Consider the following 24,203-nt stretch of genomic DNA (forward strand, 5'->3'; position numbering starts at 1 on the left):
ATTTAATTGATTAATAATTATATAATTTTCTTTTATAGTTTATACTGAGGTCATACGATAATGGAGAAATTATATTGGCACTGAATTTATTCTAGTAAGCATACATGCAGCGACTACATGAGCACAAGGATATCTCCATGCCTGAAAGCGGCCACAATCACACTATCTTTGTCATAAACTAACTCTAAATATTTCTCGCTCTGCTCTTTCGTTGTGATACATGCATGTTATCGCGACCGTCTTTCGGTTGGGGCCCGGAATTGGGCTTTGACTTGAAAAATGAGTGTTAGAGTCGCCACCGATCACTTTAAAAACATTTAGGTGGATCGGACACCATCTTACTTGATTTGTGTTTTACCATAAATTTATCGGGTTCGGGAGTCGGTTACGATCAAGGAAGGATTAGCACCCTTGAACCGCCCTTTTGGTACCAATTAATTTGTCGGTTGTCGTATTTGCGAAAACTAAAATTAAAATTGAAATTTAAAACGTTCGATTCGAATTACTTACCTTTTCTCGATCGAAATTACTACTGAAAAAATTCAAAAATATGTTAGATGGTAAAATAAAAGAAATATTGAATAAAAATTAATTAAATAAAAAGAAAAATAAATAAGTAAATCAATCAATCAAAGGAAAAAATAAAAAAAAATGTTATATATAAAAATGTTAAAAGAAGAAAACAAAACAAAAGAATAAAATGTAAAATTTTAGGGAAAAATATAAAAATGTTAAAAGAGAAAAAAATGGGAAAATAAAAATAAAAAGGTTAAATTTTAAAGAAAATATAAATAAAGAAAAAAGATCAAATTAAAATGAATTAACTTTTTGAGTTCAAAACAAGACTAAATTGCATTAATAAAAAATTCAAGGAAACATTTAATGTACATGCAGTGACTAAATTGAAATAAATAAAAATTAAGTTCCATATATGAAAATACAAAACTTTCTAACGACCCATTACCTAGTTATACCAAAATTTCCCTAAAGGCAATAAAAAACCATATTCACTCGTGGTCATCTTCCTCATGTTTGTTTCTTCTTCAGCCATGCTCTCCCTCCTCATGTGCTCTCTTTCTTTTAACACAAACTCAAAGCTAAAATCTTCTTGGCCATTTCAGAGTAAAAAACAATTAAAAAACAACAAATTCATCATTCATTCATATCCAAAGTCGTATTTTATTTCTAAAAATCAAACTCTCAAACTTTAACCCATAAAAAACAAAACCCATCTCTTCTTAAATCGACCACCTCAGCAACCTCCTCTGGCCATTGGCCACCATAACCTGGCAGCGAAACTCATCTCCAACACTTCGAAACCCATCAACCTTCTTCCATTCGATCCCAAAGAAAACTCAAATAGATAACATAAAACCAAGGAGAGGAATGAGTTACCTACAATATTCTGATGGTTGCAAATGGCTATTCTGGTGACAATAAATGGCGGTTTACGGCATCGATGTAAGCTTCGTCCCTCTTTCTTTCAAACTTTTCTTTTATAAATAGAAATCTTGCATCTTTTCCCTTTTTTCTTCCTCCTCGTTTTTCATATGATTTTTGGTTATTTCTTGTGTGTAGATACTGTGTCAGTCCCCCTTGCTTGCGTTTAAATAGTCGAGGGATTGGCTATTTTTAGAGATATTTTAGAGTTCCACTTGGACTCAAATGCCTTTTAGTGTTTCAATAGGACTCAAATACGTTGATTTGTTTTTTGAATCCTATTAAATCGGGGTTGTTGAGTGTGTTATACCCAGACAAAAAAAGTGTGTTGACAACTGCCCCTCTTTGCCTATAGTCGTAAAACGGGGATAGGGCAAAAATTAAAAGACACACTTTTCATTCAGTGGAGTTAAAAATTGACTCTGATGTTTCAATAACTCCATGTCGAATTAAGTTACGGATAACTCCTTCGTAGTGAAGTTGAATCTATCTTGAAATGATATGAAATCGAAGTCGTAGTTCGGAACGTGGCTTTTCGTTGCCAAATTGTAATCAACTTCGGTCTTCTTCTCGATTTAAAAACCTTGATTTGAAAATTTTGACCGGAAAGTAGTCAATACATCATCGAGCTGAATGGGATCGAACTTGAAATTTTTCATAGACCGATAACCCTTCATGCCTTGAGTTACGTTGTACTAGGCCGAGAGATTGCCTCAGATCTTCTTCTTGACCTAAAGACCTTAGCTTCAACCAAAAAGTAGTTTCTTGATGCTACCATGCGGTTGATGTGTCATCGAATGGAATCAAACTCGAAAGTTTTGGTTGACAGATAACCCTTCTTGCCTTGAGCTATGCTATAAATTTGATGTGTCTCTAAGCTGAATGTAATCAAACTCGAAGGTCTTTTGTCGACAGATAGCCCTTGTCGCATTGAGCTATGCTGTAAATTTGATGTTCCTTTTAACTAAATGTAATCGAACTCTAAGGTCTTTACTGACAGATAACCCTTCTCGCCTTGAGTTATGCTGCAAATTTGATGTACCTTTGAGCTGAGTGTAATCGAACTCGAAGGTCTTTTGATGGCAGATAGCCCTTCTCGCCTTGAGCTACGCTGCAAATGATGTGCCTTTGAGCTGAGTGTAATCAAACTCGAAGGTCTTTGGTTGGCAGATAGCCCTTCTCTCCTTGAGCTATGCTGCAAATGGTGTGCCTTTAACCTGAGTGTAATTGAACTCGAAGGTCTTTGGTTGCATATAGCCCTTCTTGCCTTGAGCTATGTGTCAAATGATGTGCCTTTGAGCTGAGTATAATTGAACTCGAAGGTCTTTTTTTGGCAGATATCCCTTCTTGCCTTGAGCTATACTGCAAATAATATGCCTTTGAGCTGAGTGTAATCGAACTCAAAGGTCTTTTGTTGGCAGATAGTCCTTCTTGCCTGGAGCTATGTTGCAACTGATGTGCCTTTGAGCTGAGTGTAATCGAAATCGAAGGTCTTTTACTGGAAAATAGCCCTTCTTGCCTTGAGCTATGCTACAAATGACGTGCCTTTGAGCTGAGTGTAATCGAACTCGAAGGTCTTTTGTTGGCAGATAGCCCTTCTTGCCTTGAGCTATGTTGCAAATGATGTGCCTTTGATTTGAGTGTAATCGAAATCGAAGGTCTTTTATTGGTAGATAGCCCTTCTTGCCTTGAGCTATGCTACAAATGATGTGCCTTTGAGCTGAGTGTAATCGAACTCGAAGGTCTTTTGTTGGCAGATAGCCCTTCCTGCCTTGAGCTATGCTGCAAATGATGTTCCTTTGAGCTGAGTGTAATCGAACTCAAATGTATTTTGTTGGTAGATAGCCCTTTTTACCTTGAGCTATGCTGCAAATGATGTGCCTTTGAGCTGAGTGTAATCGAACTCGGAGGTCTATTGTTGGTAGATAACCCTTCTTGCCTTGAGTTATGCTATAAATGGTGTGTCTTTGAGCTAATTGTAATCAAACTCGAAGGTCTTTTGTTGGCAGATAACCCTTCTTGCCTTGAGCTATACTGCAAATGATGTGCCTTTGAGCTGAGTGTAATTGAACTCGAAGGTCTTTTGTTGGCAGATAGCCCTTCTTGACTTGAGCTATGTTGTAAATGATATGCCTTTGAGCTGAGTGATCGAACATGAAGGTCTTTTGTTGAATGTGTTTTTGAATCGAGTATATTCCACTTTGGAGTCGAAACTTGACTCTAAAAGCTGCAAAACATTATGTATGTGAAAAAATAAATGTGATGCTCTTAAGTATGTCTAAGATGTATGAAATATGAATTAGTCATGGATGGAGTCTCATTTTTGTCTGCTGGTCTTGTATTCAGAATTGACCATGCCCCACTTTCTTCTCGGGTTATAACTTTTCATATTTGAGACTGTTGTGTTTGAATTTTTTTCTCTCTTATTTTAAGAGGGAATAATCCTGTAAAACATTGTTCCTTAATTCAGGCTCGCAATTGAATCAAATCATAAACATGAATTCAAAGGATATCAAAAGAATCAATAGCTCTTTCATGCTTTCAGAGTTATAGCTCTTAGACAAATTTTCAAGTGGATGAGTTGGCTTTAAGTTGACCTCCTATTTTCTAAGGTTTCAGCCATAAAAAATGTCATTTCTTGGTCATTGCAACATGCCTTTTTTTTGCTTGGCATTTTATACGGACAAAATGATGCAACTAGCATGATCAATTACTAGACCTTCTATTTCGGTCCTCTGAAATCTTCCATTTGTTCAAGCTTTGTAGGATTATCTAACAAGGGCAATGCAAAAATATCGGTCTATAAATGAAATTCTTGAGTACTCGTGTGAAATTGACTATAACAGGTGTTCCTTAACTCCCTTAGTCCATCATTACCGAAAATTTCTTGTTTAGATAAATTTGATTTAATTTGTCGTTATCTGGCTAGCTGAATCCATAAAGCCGGGGCATTTAACCAATTGCTTTAGAGGGAAACCTTAATATTATAATCACTTTTATCAAGTTAACTGAATGGTACATCTCTTCACAAAGTCTTCGACCGGACAATAGCAGTGGAGCAAACATCGAATTGCCAAGTGTTTGAGCAATGACATGGTTTGAACGTAATCTATTTATAAAGCCAGGGCTTTCAAGTTTCCTCTATAACCAATTGCCTTAGTGGAATAGCTCAGCTTTACATATTTAATTTCTTAAGATTGTCAAGAATAACATGTTATAGTCTAGGTGTTTGTTGAAAGTCCAAAAATTTCATCTTTAGAGTTCAATTTCCAAGCAACTGACTTAACTTAGATTCACCTACTCGACTATTCCATCTGTAAAGATCATGATCATCATTGAACATCTTAAACAAAAAGCAAAAGATGCCCCATGTTGTCTGCACCTATGCACATCTAAATACCAAGCCTCTTTTTTATTCCCTAATGAGAGGAGAATGCTATATTGGTTATTTGCAAGAGAAAGGTACGGTGTATCTTCTGGGGTAAGGTTAAAGTTCTTTGTTTTTTTTGGCTTTTACTCGTGTTACTTTGTCAAAGATCTATAACTCCCATCATTTACAGAGTTTTTAATTCAGATGATATTCAAAGAATTTCAAGTTGTAAATTTGATTCAATGCTCAGCATAAATTCATTGAAATATCCTTAAAAAGTAAAATATAAGAGTTCGGAAGCAAGTTACAAAAAAAGTATATGAAAAAGTTCAAAAAAAAAATCAAACAGGATGCTGCAAAATGGAATAAGGCCTCCTTAGGATGCCCCATTAGTTGGATTAAGTCCTTCATCTGCACTTGCGCCCCATTTCTCAATTGATTTACTTATCATGGCTTCTTTTGAAATACCCTCAGAAGCACGAATTTCTCCAGGAGTGTCCTTGCTTTCATCGTAAAATTCTATCTCTTTTCTGTCCATCATTAGTTGGATCAAGGCTCTAAATTCGACACATTCTTATACATCATGTACATCTTCATTGTGATAACAGCAATGACTGCCACCTTTCGAATCTGATGTGCTATGATGTGGTGCAAGAAATCCAGCATTTATCATTTGCCTCCATACCGAAGCAAGAGGTGACTTCACTTCAGAGACTCTAGTTTTGGCCTATTTACCCGTCTCCTTGGTGATTACATCTTCCTCATTCTCTTGATGATTAGATAGAGGGTTCTGTACGACAATGGGTGATTTTGAATTGTTAAAATAAATCCAACTCCTGTTGTGCATTCTTTGGATAATCGTATTAAAGGTGAGGCAATTTTCGATAACATGCCCATGATATTCACAATGCATATTTTTGTCATACCACTTGGGGTATGGGGGCTTTAAAGGTGTCTCTGGATAGGGTGACACCACATGTGCGTTAAACAGTTGTTGGTAAAGCTCTTTATATGTCATGGGAATGGGATCGAAATGCTCTTTTCCTCTCCTTGGTTCTCTCGAATCTTGTCTAGAAGATGGTACAGCTGTAATTGGTTTTGATTTGGAGATTGTAACACCTTTGCTAGCGTTGAAAATACTGATGATCTCTCATTCTTTCTTCAGGGGAGGCTTTATACTCGACCTACCTCCTGGTTTAATGGTCATTTCTACCATCTTTTTTTTGACTTCTTCACTAAATTTTGGAATACGGTAACCATCCGAATTATTTTGAAGTCCTGGTAAGATTCTGGGTGAGACAGCCACTTGCGGGGTAGGTGACATAGTTACCCCTTTCGATGAACCTGCCCCAGGTGCACTTGTCTGATGTAGGCCAGCTAACTTGGCAATTATCTGATCGACCAAGGACTTCATTTTTCGTGATTATATCTAGGGTACTCTGGCTATTCTTATTTATCTTTTCTTCCAAATCCTTCTGTAACCTTAGCATGTTCTCTTCAAGTTGAGTAATTATGGCTTTCATCTTCTTCTTTTTGAAGTGGGTGTTATGTGGATGGGGTGTGTTCAATGCTTGAGATGGTATATCCAGTATTTATTCCTTTTTATGAGACATGTTTCTATTAGTTAATGCAGATGTAAAGAAATAAATTGAAAAAAAATACGTCTAAATGCATGATGTATGCAATGTTCGAGGCATCGATCAAAAAAGGTGTGTTATTATAAATAATCCTTATTGGAGACAAAAGTGTTATGTCTTAGGAGACAAAAAACATTTTAAAGGTAAAGACCTTGAACAACTTCTGACAGGTTGATTCGTCTTCCGCCTTTTTTCTGTCACTGGTTGAATGCCCTGTTGAACTATTCTAGCTTCTCTGGCTAAACTGTGCAGTGACGAGCTGCTTGCTCCAAAAAGTCTCGAATGACTGCATCTTCGACTTTCACTTTCTATTGAGCTTGTTCCTAATGAAAGCGCCATTAGAGCCCTCCATCAATAGGAACTATCCGGAGTTTATCTGCTTATTTCTTGAATTCGTCAACAATGGTCTCCAGCTTAGCTAGGGTTTCGCCATCTTGTTCTTGTTGTCTTTGAAGGGATTCTCCAGGTCAGTAACCTTTTCTTGTCTGCCCCTGCAAATTTTGCCAACTCAAAAAGTTGACTTTTAGTGTGCTCGTCGTAAATCCTGAACCCTTATGAGCCAAACTTTTGAGCTTTTATCTTTTGTATTATAACCCCTTTCTCCATTAATGCAAATTATTTACGTTTAACAAACACGTTTTTGGTGGATCAACACCTCTTTTGAATGATGCAATTGACGAAAATAAAATGAAAGAGAACAAAAATGAAAAGAGTTATTGAGGTAAGGATAATAATCAAAACAATAATGAAAAAGTCCTACCCCACATGCTTAGTATTCCTACCCGGACATGATCTCTATCCCGCAAGTTGATTTTGAACAAGTCCTAACCGTATAAATTTATAGTTCACATGCTTTGAACATAAAATAAGGCAGGAAATGAACTCAAAATAGCCTAGGGTTTAAAATAAGGTTTTGGGGTGGGCTCTAATTCCCTGTAATCTCCCAGTTTGAGTTCTATAGAAGGTATTCGAGTTCTCCTTGCTGGTGCCCCCTTGGGCTTGCCAGACCCTTAGTCCTAAGCCCATTACAAGCTCATGTGGACTAAGTTAAACTCGAGGGGATACATTACCTTATGCCCGCGCGGTGAATAAATTCACACGAAGACATAAGGTATATGAATCCCGAAGGTTACTTGTTAGGCCCACACGGAGAATAAATTCTCACGAAGGTGTCGCTTTCACCTCCACTTAAAAAGGGTTTGGAGCTCGGGTATGGAGACTGAGATGAAAATTTTGAGAATCTGAAATCATTAAAAAAAACGTCAATACAACTATTTATTTGAAAAATAATCAAAGATAAATAATTAGAATCGAATAAATAAATTAAATTTTAAACTTGTAATTTTCGCTAAAAAAATAACCGGAAATTAATTTCGGCCTGACTCGCTTACCTTTCCCCAGTGGAGTTGCCAAGCTGTCGCGGTCATCTTTCGATTGAGGCCCGAAATTGGGCTTTGACTTGAAAAATGAGTGTTAGAGTCGCTACCGACCACTTTAAAAACATTTAGGTGGATCTGATATCATCTTACTTGATCTGTGTTTTACCATAAATGAATCGGGTTTGGGAGTCGGTTACAGTCAATGAAGGATTAACACCCTTGAATCGCCCTTTCGGTACCAATTAATTTGTCGGTTGTCTTTATTTACGAAAATTAAAATTGAAATTTAAAACGTTCGATTCGAATTACTTACATTTGATCGATCGAAAATATTACTGAAAAAAGTCAAAAATATGTTATATGGTAAAATAAAAGAAATATCGAATAAAAATTAATTAAATAAAAAGAAAAATAAATCAATCAATCAATCAATCAATCAAAGGAAAAAATAAAAAATTGTTAAAAGAAGAAAACAAAACAAAACAAAAGAAGAAAATATAAAATTTTAGGGAAAATATAAAAATGTTAAAAGAGAAAAAAAAGGTGGGAAAATAAAAATAAAAAGGTTAAATTATAAAGAAAATATAAATAAGGAAAAATATCAAATTAAAATGAATTAACTTTTTGATTTCAAAACATAACTAAATTGCATTAATCGAAAATTCAAGGAAACATTTAATGTACATGCAGTGACTAAATTGAAATAAATAAAAATTAAGTTCATATATGAAAATACAAAACTTTCTAACGACCCATTACCTAGTTATACCAAAATTTCCCTAAAGGCAATAAAAAAACCCCATTTATACGTGGTCATCTTCCTCATTTATGTTTCTTCTTCAGTCGTGCTCTCCCCCTCATATGCTCTCTTTCTTTTAACACAAACTCAAAACTAAAATCTTCTTGGCCATTTCAGAGTAAAAAATAATTAAAAAAACAACAAATTCATCATTCATTCATGTAACACCCCAACTCGTACCCGACCCGGATACGAGTCTGAGATGTCACATTGACTTTTTAAAACAATATTCTTACAAAATATCAAAACATTTGAACTCATATTAAGGAAATACAATAATATACCATTAAATTATGCTTCATTATAAAAAAAATTAAGTCAAAAACTTATTTATGAACAGTACTATACGGTATGAACAGTACCGTGAACAGTAACAATATTCTTGTTCGATAGAGTTTTGCAAACATGTGTGTGGACCATTGTACCTTGTGATAACCCAAGCATCTTGCATCTGCATTTTGGACACTTTAATCAGCCACTTACACTCGAGCCCATATTTAACACAGTTCACGTATAGAGTTTTCTGGTTGGACTCTACAATCTTGCAATCTACATGGCCTTTTATGCAATACTCTTTAATGGCCAATGCAACTTCTTTTTCCCCCTAAATTGTTTCCCAAATGATAATTCACCAGAGTTTTCGGATGATTCAGTCATGTGACCTGAAGTTAAATGTGGTATCTCTGGGTATTCAGGTGCCCTTATCGCATCACAATATATCTCGTACATGTGAATGGTAGGTTGATATGGTGTCAGATATTCAGTAATGGTCATATCAGGTTCATCACCATCAAAAATATCGTCATCCTCAGCCAAAATTGGTTCCTCAGTTTCTTCATCTTCACTGGAATCATCATGTATTTCTCCCCAGCAGTTTTTAGCGTCAGCATCAATAGTTGAATGTGGATGATGTATGTTTCTTGCCCCATACTCAGCGACTGCAGATATTCTACCGGCTTCATTTGCACTTTCCAACACCACCACGAAACTGTTTATCGACCTATATGGCGGGTTTCTCAATCCGACTTTCGAAAGCTATTTGAGATGAAATTCCAACCATATTTCTTGATGACCCACGAACATCATACCTATTACACACCTCAACAAATAACTCAATATTGGAATATTTGTTGAGTCATGTAATTCAATCATAGTTGTAATGCCATCATCTTCTTCAAGTGGTATTGCAACATACCTTACTGGATTGGAACATACTATAAACTTGTACCTCAAACCATCAATTGTAGCTAAGATTTTCCTTTCTATCATCTCTTTCATTTCTACAAATGTGATGTCCCTTTTAAACATCATATTTATAGGTCCTTCAGACTGAAAAATAACTTCAACCTCATTTTCCATAATATGTCCATTGTAATGGACAATCATGAAAATTTTGTTGCTCATTTTATCTACATATAAAAATATAGATATTTAGAATAAATAAAAAATAAAATACATAAATAAAACAATTTGTGACATATTATATATATTATATTAAAGTTATTATTAAAATAAAAAATAAAAATAATTATTTTTAACATTTTTACTACAAATACTAAATCAATATTATTAAAATTATACTAATGATCCCTAAAGTAAAAAAGTAAAATTATACTAATGAAGAAAAATTAAATTCATTGATCATATTTACAATAAAAACAATAAATAAAACAATAAAATTTTGACTAAACTTACCAAACCACTCAAATACGATTTAATATGTAAAATTAAAAATAAATATTCTAATAATTTATATTACTCAATAAAAAATAAAAAAATATAATTTAAACTAAACTTACCAAACTACTCAAATACAACTTAATATGTAAAATCAATATAAATAGTCTAATAATTATAATTTAAATTAAAAAATTACACTAAAAATTACAAGAAAATTTAAATTAAACTTACCAAACCACACGAATACAGTTTAATCTGTAAAATCAAAATAAATAATCTAATTAATTTATATTTAAAATAAGAATTAAAAATGAAACAATAAAATTTACACTAAATTTATCAAATCGCTTACTATACCACTTAAATATTAATTCTTTCTTTCTTCGTTCAAAGTTTTTTCTCCCCTTTTTTATTTTTTTATTCTCTTGCAAATGTGCTCTTTCTCTCAGCCCCACTCTCATCCCCTCTTCTTGCATCCCAAAATCCAACTTCCCCTATTTTATAACACAAACTGGTGTTGCATTATTGGTCTAATAATGACATTATTATTACTAACGTTCCCCACTTCCCCACGCCATGCAACTTTGCTTTAGAGTTAGTGCTGCAGTCGACGCGTGGATGAAGACGTCGCGTATTCTCGAAGGCTTCTTCGAGGACTAAAGAGTCGTCTCTCCCCCGCCTGAAGACGCCATGCACACATGGAGTCTTCATGTTTGGGTTGAAGACGTCAGGTTCTCCACGCTTCTTTGGGTCGGTACTGTAGATTTCACCCTAGATGGGAAAATAATCCCTGGGGTTGATTATATTGGGAATTAAAAATTTCCAGTACAATATCTCAGTCATTTTGTCGTATCTTAAATGATTATAATTTTTTTAAAAAAAATTAAAAGATAAAATTGGCTTTTATTATATGATTACGTATTTCAATATGATAGCGTAAGTAAGAATCAAATGATTTCAGTAGCTGAGGGATTTGTTGTTATTTTTTGAGATCATGTATTTAAGTATTACGTTTATATAAATATAATCATTCATTGCCAAATGATTAAGAGTTTTTGAACATATAATATTTTATATTTCTCCCAAATTTATCAAAAAAATGAAAGCTTAATTTAATAACTCGAGAGTTAAATGAAATATTAAACATTTTTCATATATTAATATTTGTATGATATTAATATTTGTATGATAAAGTATACAAATGGTCTCTTAATTATAGGATATTGTTTTATTAAGTTCATTGACTATTAAAAGTTATAAAATGGTCTTCTGACTATAGAGTGTTGCTTTGTTGAGTCCCTTAATTATTAAAAGTTACAAAATGGTCACTGACTATTCATTATGTTTTAAAATCATCATTTTTCGTTAAAAACTGGCGTATAAAATATGATCCCCAGAATCTCAAACAAATTTCATGTTATTGTCCAACTTAGACAATCGTCAATATTTTCACGAAAAATGGTGAATATGGAACAAAACGAATAGTTAAGTTACCATTTTATAATTTCTAATAGTCAAATGACTTAACAAAACATCATTCTATAGTTAAAGAATCATTTTATAACTTTTTATAGTTAATGGATTTAATAAAGTATTACCCTATAGTTGGGTATTTACGCCAATGTTTTTTATTTGTAATATATTTGTGTATGATGGTAATGATGATTTCTATCATGTATCACATACATACATACCTACCTGCCTTGTAAGGCATCCAAAGCACAAATCCAAAAGCAAAAAGCCACTCTTCCTCTTTCCTCTAAAAAAAAAACAAGACAATTCTTTTCTTTAGCACAGAGAAAAAATATCAGTGAATTAAAAAGGAAACCTTTCCTTTCTTTTGCCATTTCCATCACAGAGAAAAAGAAAAATGAATGGCCATGAAGCTCAAACAACACCTATTAATCCCCCACAAATCTCCCAAATGTTCCAAAAATTCGCCTTGGCTTTCAAGACCAAGACCTTCGAATTCTTCGCCGACGAAGAAAACGACGATCGTCACAGCATCAACGCCGCCGCCGATGGATTCTCCCTCCTCGACTCCGCCGAAGACTTCATCACCAACCAGAAAGTCGTCGTCATCAAGCCCGACCCACCGCCCAATGCATTGATTTCTTCACTTAACAGAGTTTCGCAGGCTCGGACCGTCGATACCCAGATCGCCGATTCATTGATTTCTTCCGTTTTCGCCACCGTTTCTTCGTTCGAAGCTTCGTATCTCCAGCTACAAACTTCGCACGTGCCCTTCGTGGAGGAAAACGTGAAGGCGGCCGATAGAGCTTTGGTTTCTCATCTCCAAAGATTGTCTGATTTGAAGCGTTTCTACAAGGAGATTTCGAAGAATCCCGATTCCGAAATTGGGTCGGGTCTCGGGTCTTGCTCGGAATCTCAAGTGCAGGAGAATCAAAGCAAGTTGAGGACGTTGGAGATTGTTTCGAACCGTTTGCAGGAAGAGATTGATGAAAAGGACAATCAAGTCTCGAGTTTGAGGAAGAAATTAGCTGAAATTCGATGGGCTAACACCAAATTATCCAAGAAATTATCCGGTAATCTGAATTCAGCTTGTGATGTTCTTTTGACGGTTAAAGTATTTCATTCTGTTTTGCATGATGCTTGTAGAGCAACTCATAAGTTCAGTAAGATTTTGATTGGTTTGATGAGAAAAGCTGGCTGGGATCTTGGATTGGTTGCCAATTCAATTTATCCCGATATCGATTATGCTAAGGAAGGACACACTAGATTTGCTTTTCTATCATATGTTTGTTTGGGGATGTTTCGAGGTTTCGATTTAGAAGGTTTATGTTTGCACGATAACGAAGGGAATAAGGGTACTTGTTCATTGAAGCAATTGCTCGAACACGTATCGAGCAACCCCGTGGAGTTACTTAGGGACCAAGACTCTGACTTTTCGAGATTTTGTGAGAAGAAGTATCAAGAGCTTATTCATCCCACTATGGAGTCGTCGATTTTTAGCAATTTGGATCGAAATGAGGTCATGCTGAATTCGTGGCGATCGTTGAACATATTCTATGAGTCGTTTGTTGGCATGGCTAGCTCCGTATGGACACTTCACAAGCTGGCCTTGTCATTTGATCCTATGGTTGAGATATTTCAAGTCGAAAGAGGAGTCGATTTCTCGATCGTATTTATGGAAGATGTCACCAAGAGATGTAACTTGCCCGGACAAACTAAGGTGAAAGTAGGGTTCACGGTGGTTCCGGGCTTCAAAATCAGAAGTACCATGATTCAGTGTCAGGTTTATTTAGGTGGGTCACAATGTAAAGGGTAGTTGCTCAAATATCGCACCATGAGAGAACCAAGTTATACTGAATCTTCTCTTTTATAGAAAGGGTTTCGGAGAAAGGTTATTTTGGTTTGAATCTTCGGGTGCAAACCTTGAAGGTCCTCCAGGATTGTAGATAAACTGTATTGACATTATGACCCCAGTACCTAAAGACTGAGTAAACACTTATACTAACCCTGCTGCTGAAGTTTACACCGAGCTCGAGGGAGTGACTGCGGTAAGGCTGCTTCTTGACTATTTTCTTATACTAAACAAAATTTTAAGGTTGTGAATTTCTCTTCTTACGATTTGCATTTGAGTCCATGTAGAAATGACTTGATTTTGATATGAGATAAATACTACACCAAATGTGTATCTGCATAATTGTTTCTTATACAACTGGACTTTGTATTTTTTTCCTTTACAAGTCGCGTCTTTGATTAGACTATAGCAAACATATTAAAGCATACTTGCATTGCTATTTTAATGCGGTCGAGTTCTGTGATTTTGTTGAATCAATTCGAATCTGGAGTGTATTGATCCATGCAATTGTGTCATACCTTTCTTGGATGTGAACAATGCAATCCATCTTTTTTGTACTCGAATCGCGAATCATGTGAAATAAATGTGCTTGAACTTCAATTCCATGATAATTGTTGTTTTTGTATCTCAACTCTATCTGTGTTGCTGAGATTTTTCGATTTGCAGTAGTAAAAATACAAGCATGGTATTCTTCTACTTTTCCCCAATAGGTACATCTGACTCTACATTTTCCGATCTCCCGTCGACTTTGTGCTCGTAAGTTTGTGTTCTTGATTTAGCAGGATTTTGCTATTATACGAGTGAGTTCTTCATTCTCACCCGCGTTTCGATTCGAATTTAGGGTCGTTTTATGCAACATCTAGGACCATTTATCTAAAGCAATGAACTATGTACAAGTGTTGAAAAACAATCCTGTTTTTTTAGATTACTTGGGCCTCCAGATCCATGATCCATGGTGCTCTGACTTTTCTGTTTGAAGTATCAATTTTCGACATGTATTAAATATATTCGAACACGAATGTATGTGTATATATATATATATATAATTATGGCAAAAGGGTACACGAAAACAAATTAATGTGATTCTCCTATTATTTTTTCTTTCAATGTGTTCTAACTAAAACAAAAAAAAAGAACTCAATGTGATTTTTTGACTAACGTTTTTTGTCATTGACCAACAATGTCCTATGTTAATTCTTGCTAAAGTGGCACGTCAACCAGGCTAGATTATTTCGTTTAATCGTTGTATAAACCTAAAAGGTGTCCAATCATCATTAAACATAGGGTTGTATCAATATTAAACAAAAGGTACTGGTTCGTTTGATGTGTCACGTCAACATGAATTATTGATCAATGATGAAAGACTTTGGTAAAAAGAGGCTATATTAAACTAATGATGGAAGACTTTGGTAAAAAGAGGCTATATTAAACTCTTTTTGATGAATTGAAGAGTCACAGAGAAAATAATACGGGATATATTGATTTTTTTTAAAGTACAAAGATTTTTCATACCTGCTATGAATTATTAAATGTTATTTATTAATAAAAATAAGTCGGTTGTAACTTTTTTACCGTAAATGAGGTGTTTAGATAAAAAATAAAAATAGAAAAATAATAAGGTTTCGAGTTTAAGTACAGTAGCATGTTTGGAGTGTCTAAGAGTTTATTAACAAATGAATCGAAAGTTTTTAAATAGATATTATTTTACCCTTAATTAATAATTTCATTTACTAATATAATCATATAAATACAAATGATTTATCTATATTTTAAATTGCCATTTACATTCTTAATTGAGTTGATATCTTTGAATCAAGCATCATCAAATTCGATTAGAAGATTAATTATTTTAACCATTTAGTTTTTAATAATTATTAAATTATTATAAAATATCATCGTAACAATCATAATAATTATACAAATTTTATGATTCTAATGATTATTTTATAATAATTCGATCATTTTTAATGATATTCTATAATAATTTGATGAATTATTATAGGGGATTCTAATCTAATAATCGACATTTTAATTTTGTTAATCATATCACTTAACCATATTTATATGATATCAATCAAGTCACTTACCTTTTAATGATATTCTATAGTTGACAATGTTAATATAATTAATACAATTATACATTTAGTTCTAATTACTTATGTATTATATCAGTTTGATTTTAATTTTAATTTAATTCAATAAATATAATTCTCTAATCAAAATTGATATTATTGCTAGAATTTATTAAATTAAATAGATTAAATTAAGAAAAATGATAAAATTTGATATTATTGCTACAATTATACCGATTTTATTATCTATCACGTCAGTTCTTCTATCAAATATTAAATATATATAATTTAATTAATTTTAATTAAAAAATTAAAAGATGATTAAGATTAAAATTTCCTCGTAAATAAGTGATAAATGGGTGAGTTTTACCCAAAACTAATATAAAGTTGTTTTTATACAACTGTATCATAGAGCATCGGCAACAAATCCAAAACCAAATAACAGCCCAAATTTAAGGGTTTACCATTCAAAATTAATTATCTATAAATAAAACACTATAATATGAATTTTGTAAAAATGCCTAATTAAACATTGGCCCAAAATTTAAATAACAAAACAATCGATCAAATTATAGAAAAAAAAAAGCTCATTGATTTTCACTATTTCTCTCGGTTTCTTTGTTTCTTTCGTTCGTTTTCTCGCTGCGAGAAAACGAAGAACAAAAAATTTTTTAAAAAAAGGGAAAAAAACTGTAAATTCCTAGGTTTTTACCAAATCAAAGTACCCAGCTTATTTAAATTCCAGTTGCTTGATTCTTGATTGAAACCCATGAATCAATTCTAGCAGCAATATCGAACCCTTTTCATCTATTGGAAAAACCAAGACTTTTCCCCATTTTTTTCATCAGAATATGGAGAAGAAGTAGTAGCATTTAAAGAACTTGCTTTTCCCTTTCTTCCACCGTGTCAACCACCGTCAGCGCCGCCGTTTAAAGCGGAGTATTCCCCAAATCTTGAACACCCATTTCTTCAATACCCCAAAATTTTAATACCCATTTCTTGAAAGCTTTGTACAATGTCTCATCTTGATGATATTCCGTCAACGCCGGGGAAATTCAAGATGGAGAAATCGCCGTTCATCCACGGTCGAATGAGGTGGCATTGGCAATCTTCACTAGCGAAGCTCAGTTTCTGGTCATTAATCTTCACCGGCGTGATTTTCATATTCTTCTTCCGATCTCCGTCGTCGAATTCGATCGCTCAAGACCCTTCTCGCCGCTCTCTCCGTACTTACAATTGGGGAGGACCCGTTTGGGAAAAACGGGTCCGTTCTTCCGCCCGAGTCCGTTCTCATAACGGGTTCTCCGTTTTGGTCACCGGAGCCGCCGGTTTCGTCGGTACCCACGTCTCAGCCGCCTTGAAAAAGCGCGGCGACGGCGTCCTGGGACTCGATAATTTCAACGACTATTACGATCCTTCGTTGAAACGAGCTCGGCAAGCGCTTTTGGAGCGCAGTGGGGTTTTCATCGTTGAAGGAGATATCAATGATTCCGCTCTTTTAAGGAAACTTTTCGAGGTCGTCGCCTTCACCCACGTTATGCATTTGGCTGCTCAAGCCGGCGTCAGGTACGCCATGGAAAACCCTGGCTCTTATGTGCATAGCAATATTGCTGGTTTCGTTAATTTGCTCGAAGTTTGCAAGTCGGCAAATCCGCAGCCAGCGATCGTGTGGGCGTCTTCGAGTTCGGTTTACGGGCTTAATAGCAAAGTTCCATTCTCAGAACGAGATCAGACTGATCACCCTGCTAGTTTGTATGCTGCTACTAAGAAAGCCGGTGAAGAGATTGCTCACACATATAATCATATATATGGACTCTCTTTAACTGGTTTGAGGTTCTTCACTGTTTATGGTCCTTGGGGAAGGCCGGATATGGCGTATTTCTTCTTCACTAGGGACATTTTTAAAGGGAAGTCGATACCGATATTCGAGGCGGCTAATCACGGCACGGTGGCTCGGGATTTCACCTACATTGATGACATCGTAAAAGGGTGTCTAGCTGCATTGGATACTGCCAAGAAGTGTACCGGTAGCGGAGGGAAGAAGAAGGGTCCGGCTCAATTCAGAATATACAATTTGGGGAATACTTCGCCGGTGCCTGTTTCGGAGCTCGTGAGTATTCTCGAGAGGCTTTTGAAGGTTGAGGTAAAGAGGAACTTCATGAAGTTGCCACGGAACGGGGATGTTCAGTTTACGCACGCCAATATTAGCTTGGCTCAAAGGGAGCTTGGATATAAGCCCACGACCGATTTGCATGCCGGGTTGAAGAAGTTTGTGAGGTGGTATCTCGGTTTCTATTCCAACGGGAAGAAAGCTGCCGAATAACTATCGTTCTCTGTATCGCGGTAGGATCGAATCCTCTGAATTATTGTTCATTATTATTCGTATTAACTTGCTTAAGTATCGATATTCGACATTATCTATAATGATTGTTGTATAAGGAGGTACATTATTGTCCTGCTTTGAAGAAGTTTTTTAATCAGTGGGCAAACACTGTATCAAAAGAATAATTGAACAATCTTTTGCCTTTCCCCTTGGAATGTAATTTTTGCAGTTTTTGGCCTTGGACAAGACCATATGCTGATTGATGGACCTGTATCATTGTTATGCAATTTCAATAAAAATAGCACATAAACTTTATCTTCTTTCTTTTGCTAGTAGATTAGTAACTTTCACTTTGTTGAACCTGATATGAAATATGTTGAGCTCTCTTAAGCATTCAGTTCGATTGTTTGTGTGTTACGCTTGTTCGCAAGTTCAAATTCAAGCTTTAACTTTTTTAAGCATTCGGTAGAGACGGTTTGTGTGTTATGTTTGTTCAAGGCAAGTTCAAGCTCGAGCTTTCTTAAGCATTCAGTTCAACGGTTCATATATTATGTTTGTTCAAGTCAAGTTCAAGCTCAAGCTCTAGCTTTCTTAAGCATTCACTTCGACTGTTTGTGTTTTACTATAGTTCGAGGCATGTTCAAATTTAAGCTCGAACTTTTTTAAGCATTCAATTCGATGCTCTACAACCTTAGTTCCAAGAAGAGCCAATTCAATGTAAGATGGAAAACACCAAAAGCATTTCAAATTGAACCAAAAATGTAAAGATAGATAATTCTGACACACTAAACATAATATTTTCCCTCCCAAGTATCTCAATTTCAGACATAAATGAACAAGTTCTTTTAACACATTGATACCAAAAGTTTAGCCCTGCATATCCAAAGCACCTGGAAGACGGTTCAAACTCTGAGCTCTAGGCCACAAGAGTGCTGGCGGTGGTCGATTCACTGCGCGAAGAAAAATATGTCAAGATTGCAAGTAAAAAACCCAAATCTTCAGACTGGAGAATGCTAGAATAACAACTGTTGGGGCCACAACATTCTCCGAAAGAGCATTACTCCTAACCATTACTTAAACACCAAGTTTCAATGACAGACACTTCAGTCCGGCACATAACCGGATATGGGTATAAAATAAAGATTTGTCAATGATACATGCATCGAACACTTGCTCGGGGTCCAACTAACTAAACTATAAGTTAAACATGTTAAGAACATCAACGGGAAGCAGTATACAAAAATTTACTATTTCCACACTGGTGGAAGCTTCTTTGTCTTCTTGTAATAGCGGGCGAGACGGTGAATTCTGCTCTCGACCAAGATTAACCTAAACTTGGAATCCTTGTCCTTCCTGTTCCGCTCGAAATCTCGGAGTATGACACCAATTTGAGATGGGGTCAAACCCTTCTTTGCAAACTTGCAAATGTTCTCCTCAACCTGTTACTCAAAATTCGGGTGAGTATTTTTGTGGGGTATGTTGCATGCATCATTTGTTCTAGATTTTTCAATGTATCTTAAGTATACCATACCCTCGCACACACAGCCAAATATGTGTCGAACATATGAATATTTCAAGGAAAATGAAGGTTCAGATGAATATAATGTAAATGCAAAAAATAAATCCATTAGAGTATCCACAAATGGCAAATTATATGAAATAGTCCAAGCCTTTGAGGAAGATTAATGAACTACAACAACAATCTCACAACACATCATTAGTAAAAGTAAGGTTAAATCTGCTAGTAAATAACCCGAAGATCAAAACGACTTGATGCTTACTCAAAATGAAATAGTTTTAATGAGCAAAACGTACAACAAACAAGAACCAGAGAATATTTTGATACACATTTGAAAATGCAAAAAAAAAACATCAAAACATAATCAAACCATATAACCATGTTAAACACACTCGGAAAAAAAAATTCACTCGAAAAAATTTTCAAATAAATTTTGAGTTATAAAATAAGACTCAAATGAATCAATTTTTTAGTAATTGATAGATTAATTTTCAAATTCGAGTTACTCAACTTTTATATTCCATATGAATAAACATGAATATGTATATATATGAATATATATATATATATATATAATTGTTTAAATTAAAATCAATTAAAATCATAAATTATAGATTTTTACGATAAATTTAGACTTAATACAAAAATAAATGACTAAACTATAATCAAAATTACCTTTCGGTGATTAAAGAATTTTTTGTTAAAAATTGTACCTAATATTTTATTAGGTTACACTTTTAAGTGCCTTAAAAAAACACGTCACATTTATATGTTTTTTAATTTTTTAAAATAAAATATTATTTAAAAATGTTTTTTTTTTAATTTGAACACATCAACTCAAACAGTAATCATCATCGAGGGATTTCCCGCACAGCTTTCGATTTTCCCAAACATTTCATTATTCAATCAATGGAGCTCCGAATAATTAAAGAAAATATCAAGCTCGTTTCAGCCACTAATCAAAATCACAGCGTTAAAACAAGTAGTGGCTCACATCTTGAGAAGAGATCTTCAACCAACTAGGCGGGGTTCTCTTGTAAGGCAAAGCGGATGCTGAAATACCTTTCCTGCAAGAGAAAAATTTCAAATCAGTGACGAACGCATATAGAAGAGATTCGATCGATGAAATCATGGGGTTGTTTTCAGGTGAAAATGAAACAACTTTTTGGAGTAGAAGAGATTCGATCGATGAAATCATGGGGTTGTTTTCAGGTGAAAATGAAACAACTTTTTGGAGTAAATACGAACCCTCGGCTGTGCATACGACCCATTGTAACAGTGTTTGGAGCTCGGCTGCTTCCTTTGGTCACCTGTCTTCTGCTGTTGAAATGAGCAGATAAACCCTATAACACAATGGAGGATGGGGATTAGGGTTCTTATTATCCCTCTTGTTCTTTGCTAGTAACTTATTTGGGCCTTCTTTTTTAGACCATTGGTGGTCTGGTTTTAAAGTATTGTTTTCCGTACACATTGGGCCAGAGCTTGCTAGTGAATTTTGATAAAGCCATTTAAACTTTAGGGTAAATTATGAGTTTAGTATCTAAACTATCAATTTTAATCTTTTATTATTTAAACTTTTAAATTTTTTAAAACCATACTTAACGTTTAGTTTTTGTTTCGTTTTAATATTTCATCGTTAAAACTTAACGGGTGATTTAAACGTTGTAACTTTTATGGGTAAATTACATTATTCATCACTCAACTATCTTCTCACTCCTATTTTGGTTACTAAAGTTTAATTTTTTTAATTTAATTACTTAACTTTCAAATTAATCCTAATTTAATCACTTCAAATTTCAAATTTATTTTTAATTATATTAATAAAATAATAATAATAATAAATGTCATCTCACAAAAATTATTAATAAAAATAAATTAGAGTGATTAAAATAGAATTAATTTGAAAGTTGAGTTGTTAAATTGAAAATTTTTAAACTTTAGTATCAAATTAGGAGTGGGAATATAGTTGAGAGATGAATGACGTAATTTACCCATAATTTAGGTATAGGTACTAAAACTAGTAGTTTAGGTACTAAACACATAATTTATCCTAAAATTTATTTTTTAGATTTTTTTGGGTAAAGTACACAAATGATTCCTCTACTAGAAGGTATTGTTTTGTTAAGTTTCCTGACTATAAAAAGTTATAAAGTGGTCCTCGACTATAGGGTGTTATTTGTTGAGTATATTGACTATTAAAGTTATAAAATGATTGCCCAACTTTTCATATGTTCTAAAATCGTCTTTTTTGTTGAAAAACAGATAATAGTCTAAGTTGGACGTTGACCTGTTGACTAAGATATGATTAGGGATGGACATGGGTTGGGTTTCAGGCCAACCCGACCCGACTAAAAAATTTTATACCTCCACCCGAAACCTGACCGACACGAGTTTAGAGTAATTCCACTCAACTCGAAATTCGATCAGACTTTTGAGATAAAACCTTACTCTAACTCGACTTGACCCATCCCGAAATAGTATAAAATTATTAATTTTATTTATTAAATAGGGACTTAATTGAAAAACATAATATAAAGAGGGGTATTCTTGCAATTATGCATAAATATATAAAGTATTTTATATTATTTTTTAAGTCGGGTTGGATTTTTTTACCCTAAACTCGAACCCGACCCGACCTGAATCTATTCTCTAAAAAACCCGATATGACTCGAAACAAACCCGTTTTTTTTTAAATATGACCCAATAGGATCGGGTTTGGTTGAAACTCATCGGATTCGAGTCTCGTGCCCATCCTAGATATGATAAAATGTGATCATAAAATCTCAAACGACTATCATATCTCAGTCAGTATGTTAACATACAACTCAAATGACCATCAAGTTTCTAAGGGAAAATGACGAGTTTGAAACATATGAATAATGAGGTGATCATTTTGTAACTTTAATAGTAGAGGGACTCAACAAAGTAACACCCTATAGTCAAAGTTCAATTTTGTAACTTTTAATAATTGGAGGACTTAACAAAATAACGTCCTATAATCGATGGACCATTAGTGTACTTTACCCTTTAATTTTTAAAATTTATAAGATTTATTATTTTTTATCCCATGAATATATAATGACTTACTTGAAAAATTAATATTGAAAACGAAAATTTAATGAAATATATATTTAAAAAACTAATTGTTAATATGAATCAAATGACTTTATTGATTAATAGATTATTATTATTATTTCTTAAAGTCTACGATTTTAACATCACGTATACAAGAATATGAATTTTATTTAATATATAAATTTTTATTTCTATAATTATATATATATATATGATTTTTTTTGTTTTAATTCAATTTTTACAATTTACTTAAATTGTTATCGAGTTAGTATAATTTTGTGTTTATATATTGTACTCACAGAATAATTATATTTATTTAATATAAAAATATATAGTTGTATTTTTTTTTCAAATGAATCAAAATGAAAATTTTATGTTTATAATTTTAAAAATACATAATGACAAAAAATACCCATGACATTTGATTAAATAATCATTTTGATATATACATTTTAGAATATTTTGGACTCCAATATTTTATTTTTGTTTAAAAAATCCCCTTTGTAACTGAAAATCATTAATCAATAAATAATCAACGCTCTAAAATAAATATTTGTTGCCCTAAAATAAAATACGGTAGTTAGAATATTCTAAAAAATAACAAAGGCTAAAATGAATATTTAGTTAAATATCGTAGATTTTTTATTCTAAAATAAATTGATAATGAACCAAAATACTTAAAAGAAAGAGAGTAAAAAACTATTTAATTAAACATTGAGATTGATAAAAAAAAATTAAAAATTGAGAATAGTTTTGACCTTTCTACAAAATAAAAGTCCATGCTATATATAGAAATTTTAATTGTTGTATTATACGTTTGAATGTTTGATGAAAATTATACTATATGATATTACACATTTGATGAACAATCATGTACTATATCATACATTAGAGGAAGGTTTATGCAACATTTTAATATTTAATAAACATATTTTCATAAATGGTGAATATAGTGTAGTATTTATTTAAAGATTCAATTATTTGATAATGTGAACGTTTATATCTTTATATGCGCAATGTTTGAACTCGAGACGTTAAGAGATAACAACGAGCTCCTTAATCATTGAGATTACTTTGATTTTAGGGATGACAACATGTAAGGTTTGGTTGGGTTTTTTGTCATCCCAACTCGACCTAATGCGAAAAATATATATTCTCTACTTGAACTCGATCTGATCTAAAAATATATATCTTCCACTCGATCTGTCCCAACTCAAGTTTTTAGAGTATAAAATTAATCCGACCCAATATAAAATAAGGATTTAATTTAAAAATTAATAGAGTAGTATTATAACAATTATTCATAAATTTATTCAAAGAAACTACACTATTCACTCGGATCAGTCATTTTGAGTCGGAGGAACTTTTTCACCCTTCACCTGACTCGACTAGACCTCACTATATTATAAAATCTGATACGACCCAAATATTTTTTTAAAAAAAATTGACCGTATCAAACTAGCTCAGAATTCGTTGGTTTCGAATTAAATTATCATCCTGACATGATTTGAAGTATATTTTATAAATATTAAAATAAGGTATCGACCCAATGTATAATGTATTAAGGTGTAAATTTCCAGTTTA

General features: G+C 33.6%; 3 protein-coding genes across 4 annotated transcripts; 2 read left to right on the top strand and 1 right to left on the bottom strand.

Moving 5' to 3' along the window:
- The first annotated feature begins 12,040 nt into the window (after positions 1 to 12,040).
- LOC120129635 (protein GRAVITROPIC IN THE LIGHT 1-like) lies at positions 12,041 to 14,031 on the top strand. Its single transcript, XM_039147097.1, has one exon. The coding sequence runs from the start codon at positions 12,176 to 12,178 to the stop codon at positions 13,592 to 13,594; it is 1,419 nt and encodes a 472-aa protein (XP_039003028.1). The 5' UTR covers positions 12,041 to 12,175; the 3' UTR covers positions 13,595 to 14,031.
- A 2,318-nt stretch (positions 14,032 to 16,349) lies between these two features.
- Positions 16,350 to 18,343, top strand: LOC120129633 (UDP-glucuronate 4-epimerase 3-like). Its single transcript, XM_039147096.1, has one exon. It carries the CDS (start codon positions 16,718 to 16,720, stop codon positions 18,023 to 18,025), a length of 1,308 nt encoding a protein of 435 aa, XP_039003027.1. The 5' UTR covers positions 16,350 to 16,717; the 3' UTR covers positions 18,026 to 18,343.
- Positions 18,344 to 18,732: 389 nt separating this feature from the next.
- Positions 18,733 to 20,909, bottom strand: LOC120129600 (40S ribosomal protein S13-like). Of its 2 annotated transcripts, none has more exons than XM_039147065.1 (4): positions 20,793 to 20,909; positions 20,539 to 20,611; positions 19,264 to 19,464; positions 18,733 to 18,975 (listed from the first exon to the last, which is right to left on the bottom strand). In XM_039147065.1, exons 1-3 carry the CDS (start codon positions 20,813 to 20,815, stop codon positions 19,273 to 19,275), a joined length of 288 nt encoding a protein of 95 aa, XP_039002996.1. In that variant the 5' UTR covers positions 20,816 to 20,909; the 3' UTR covers positions 18,733 to 18,975; positions 19,264 to 19,272. The 2 variants fall into 2 exon arrangements, with proteins under 2 accessions (XP_039002996.1, XP_039002995.1); XM_039147064.1 differs by having other exon boundaries at positions 18,744 to 18,975; positions 19,274 to 19,464.
- Positions 20,910 to 24,203: the final 3,294 nt, after the last annotated feature.

The sequence above is a fragment of the Hibiscus syriacus genome, unplaced genomic scaffold, assembly GCF_006381635.1.
Source record: "Hibiscus syriacus cultivar Baekdansim isolate YM2019G1 unplaced genomic scaffold, ASM638163v2 tig00110503_pilon, whole genome shotgun sequence".
Taxonomy (NCBI): Eukaryota; Viridiplantae; Streptophyta; class Magnoliopsida; order Malvales; family Malvaceae; genus Hibiscus; species Hibiscus syriacus.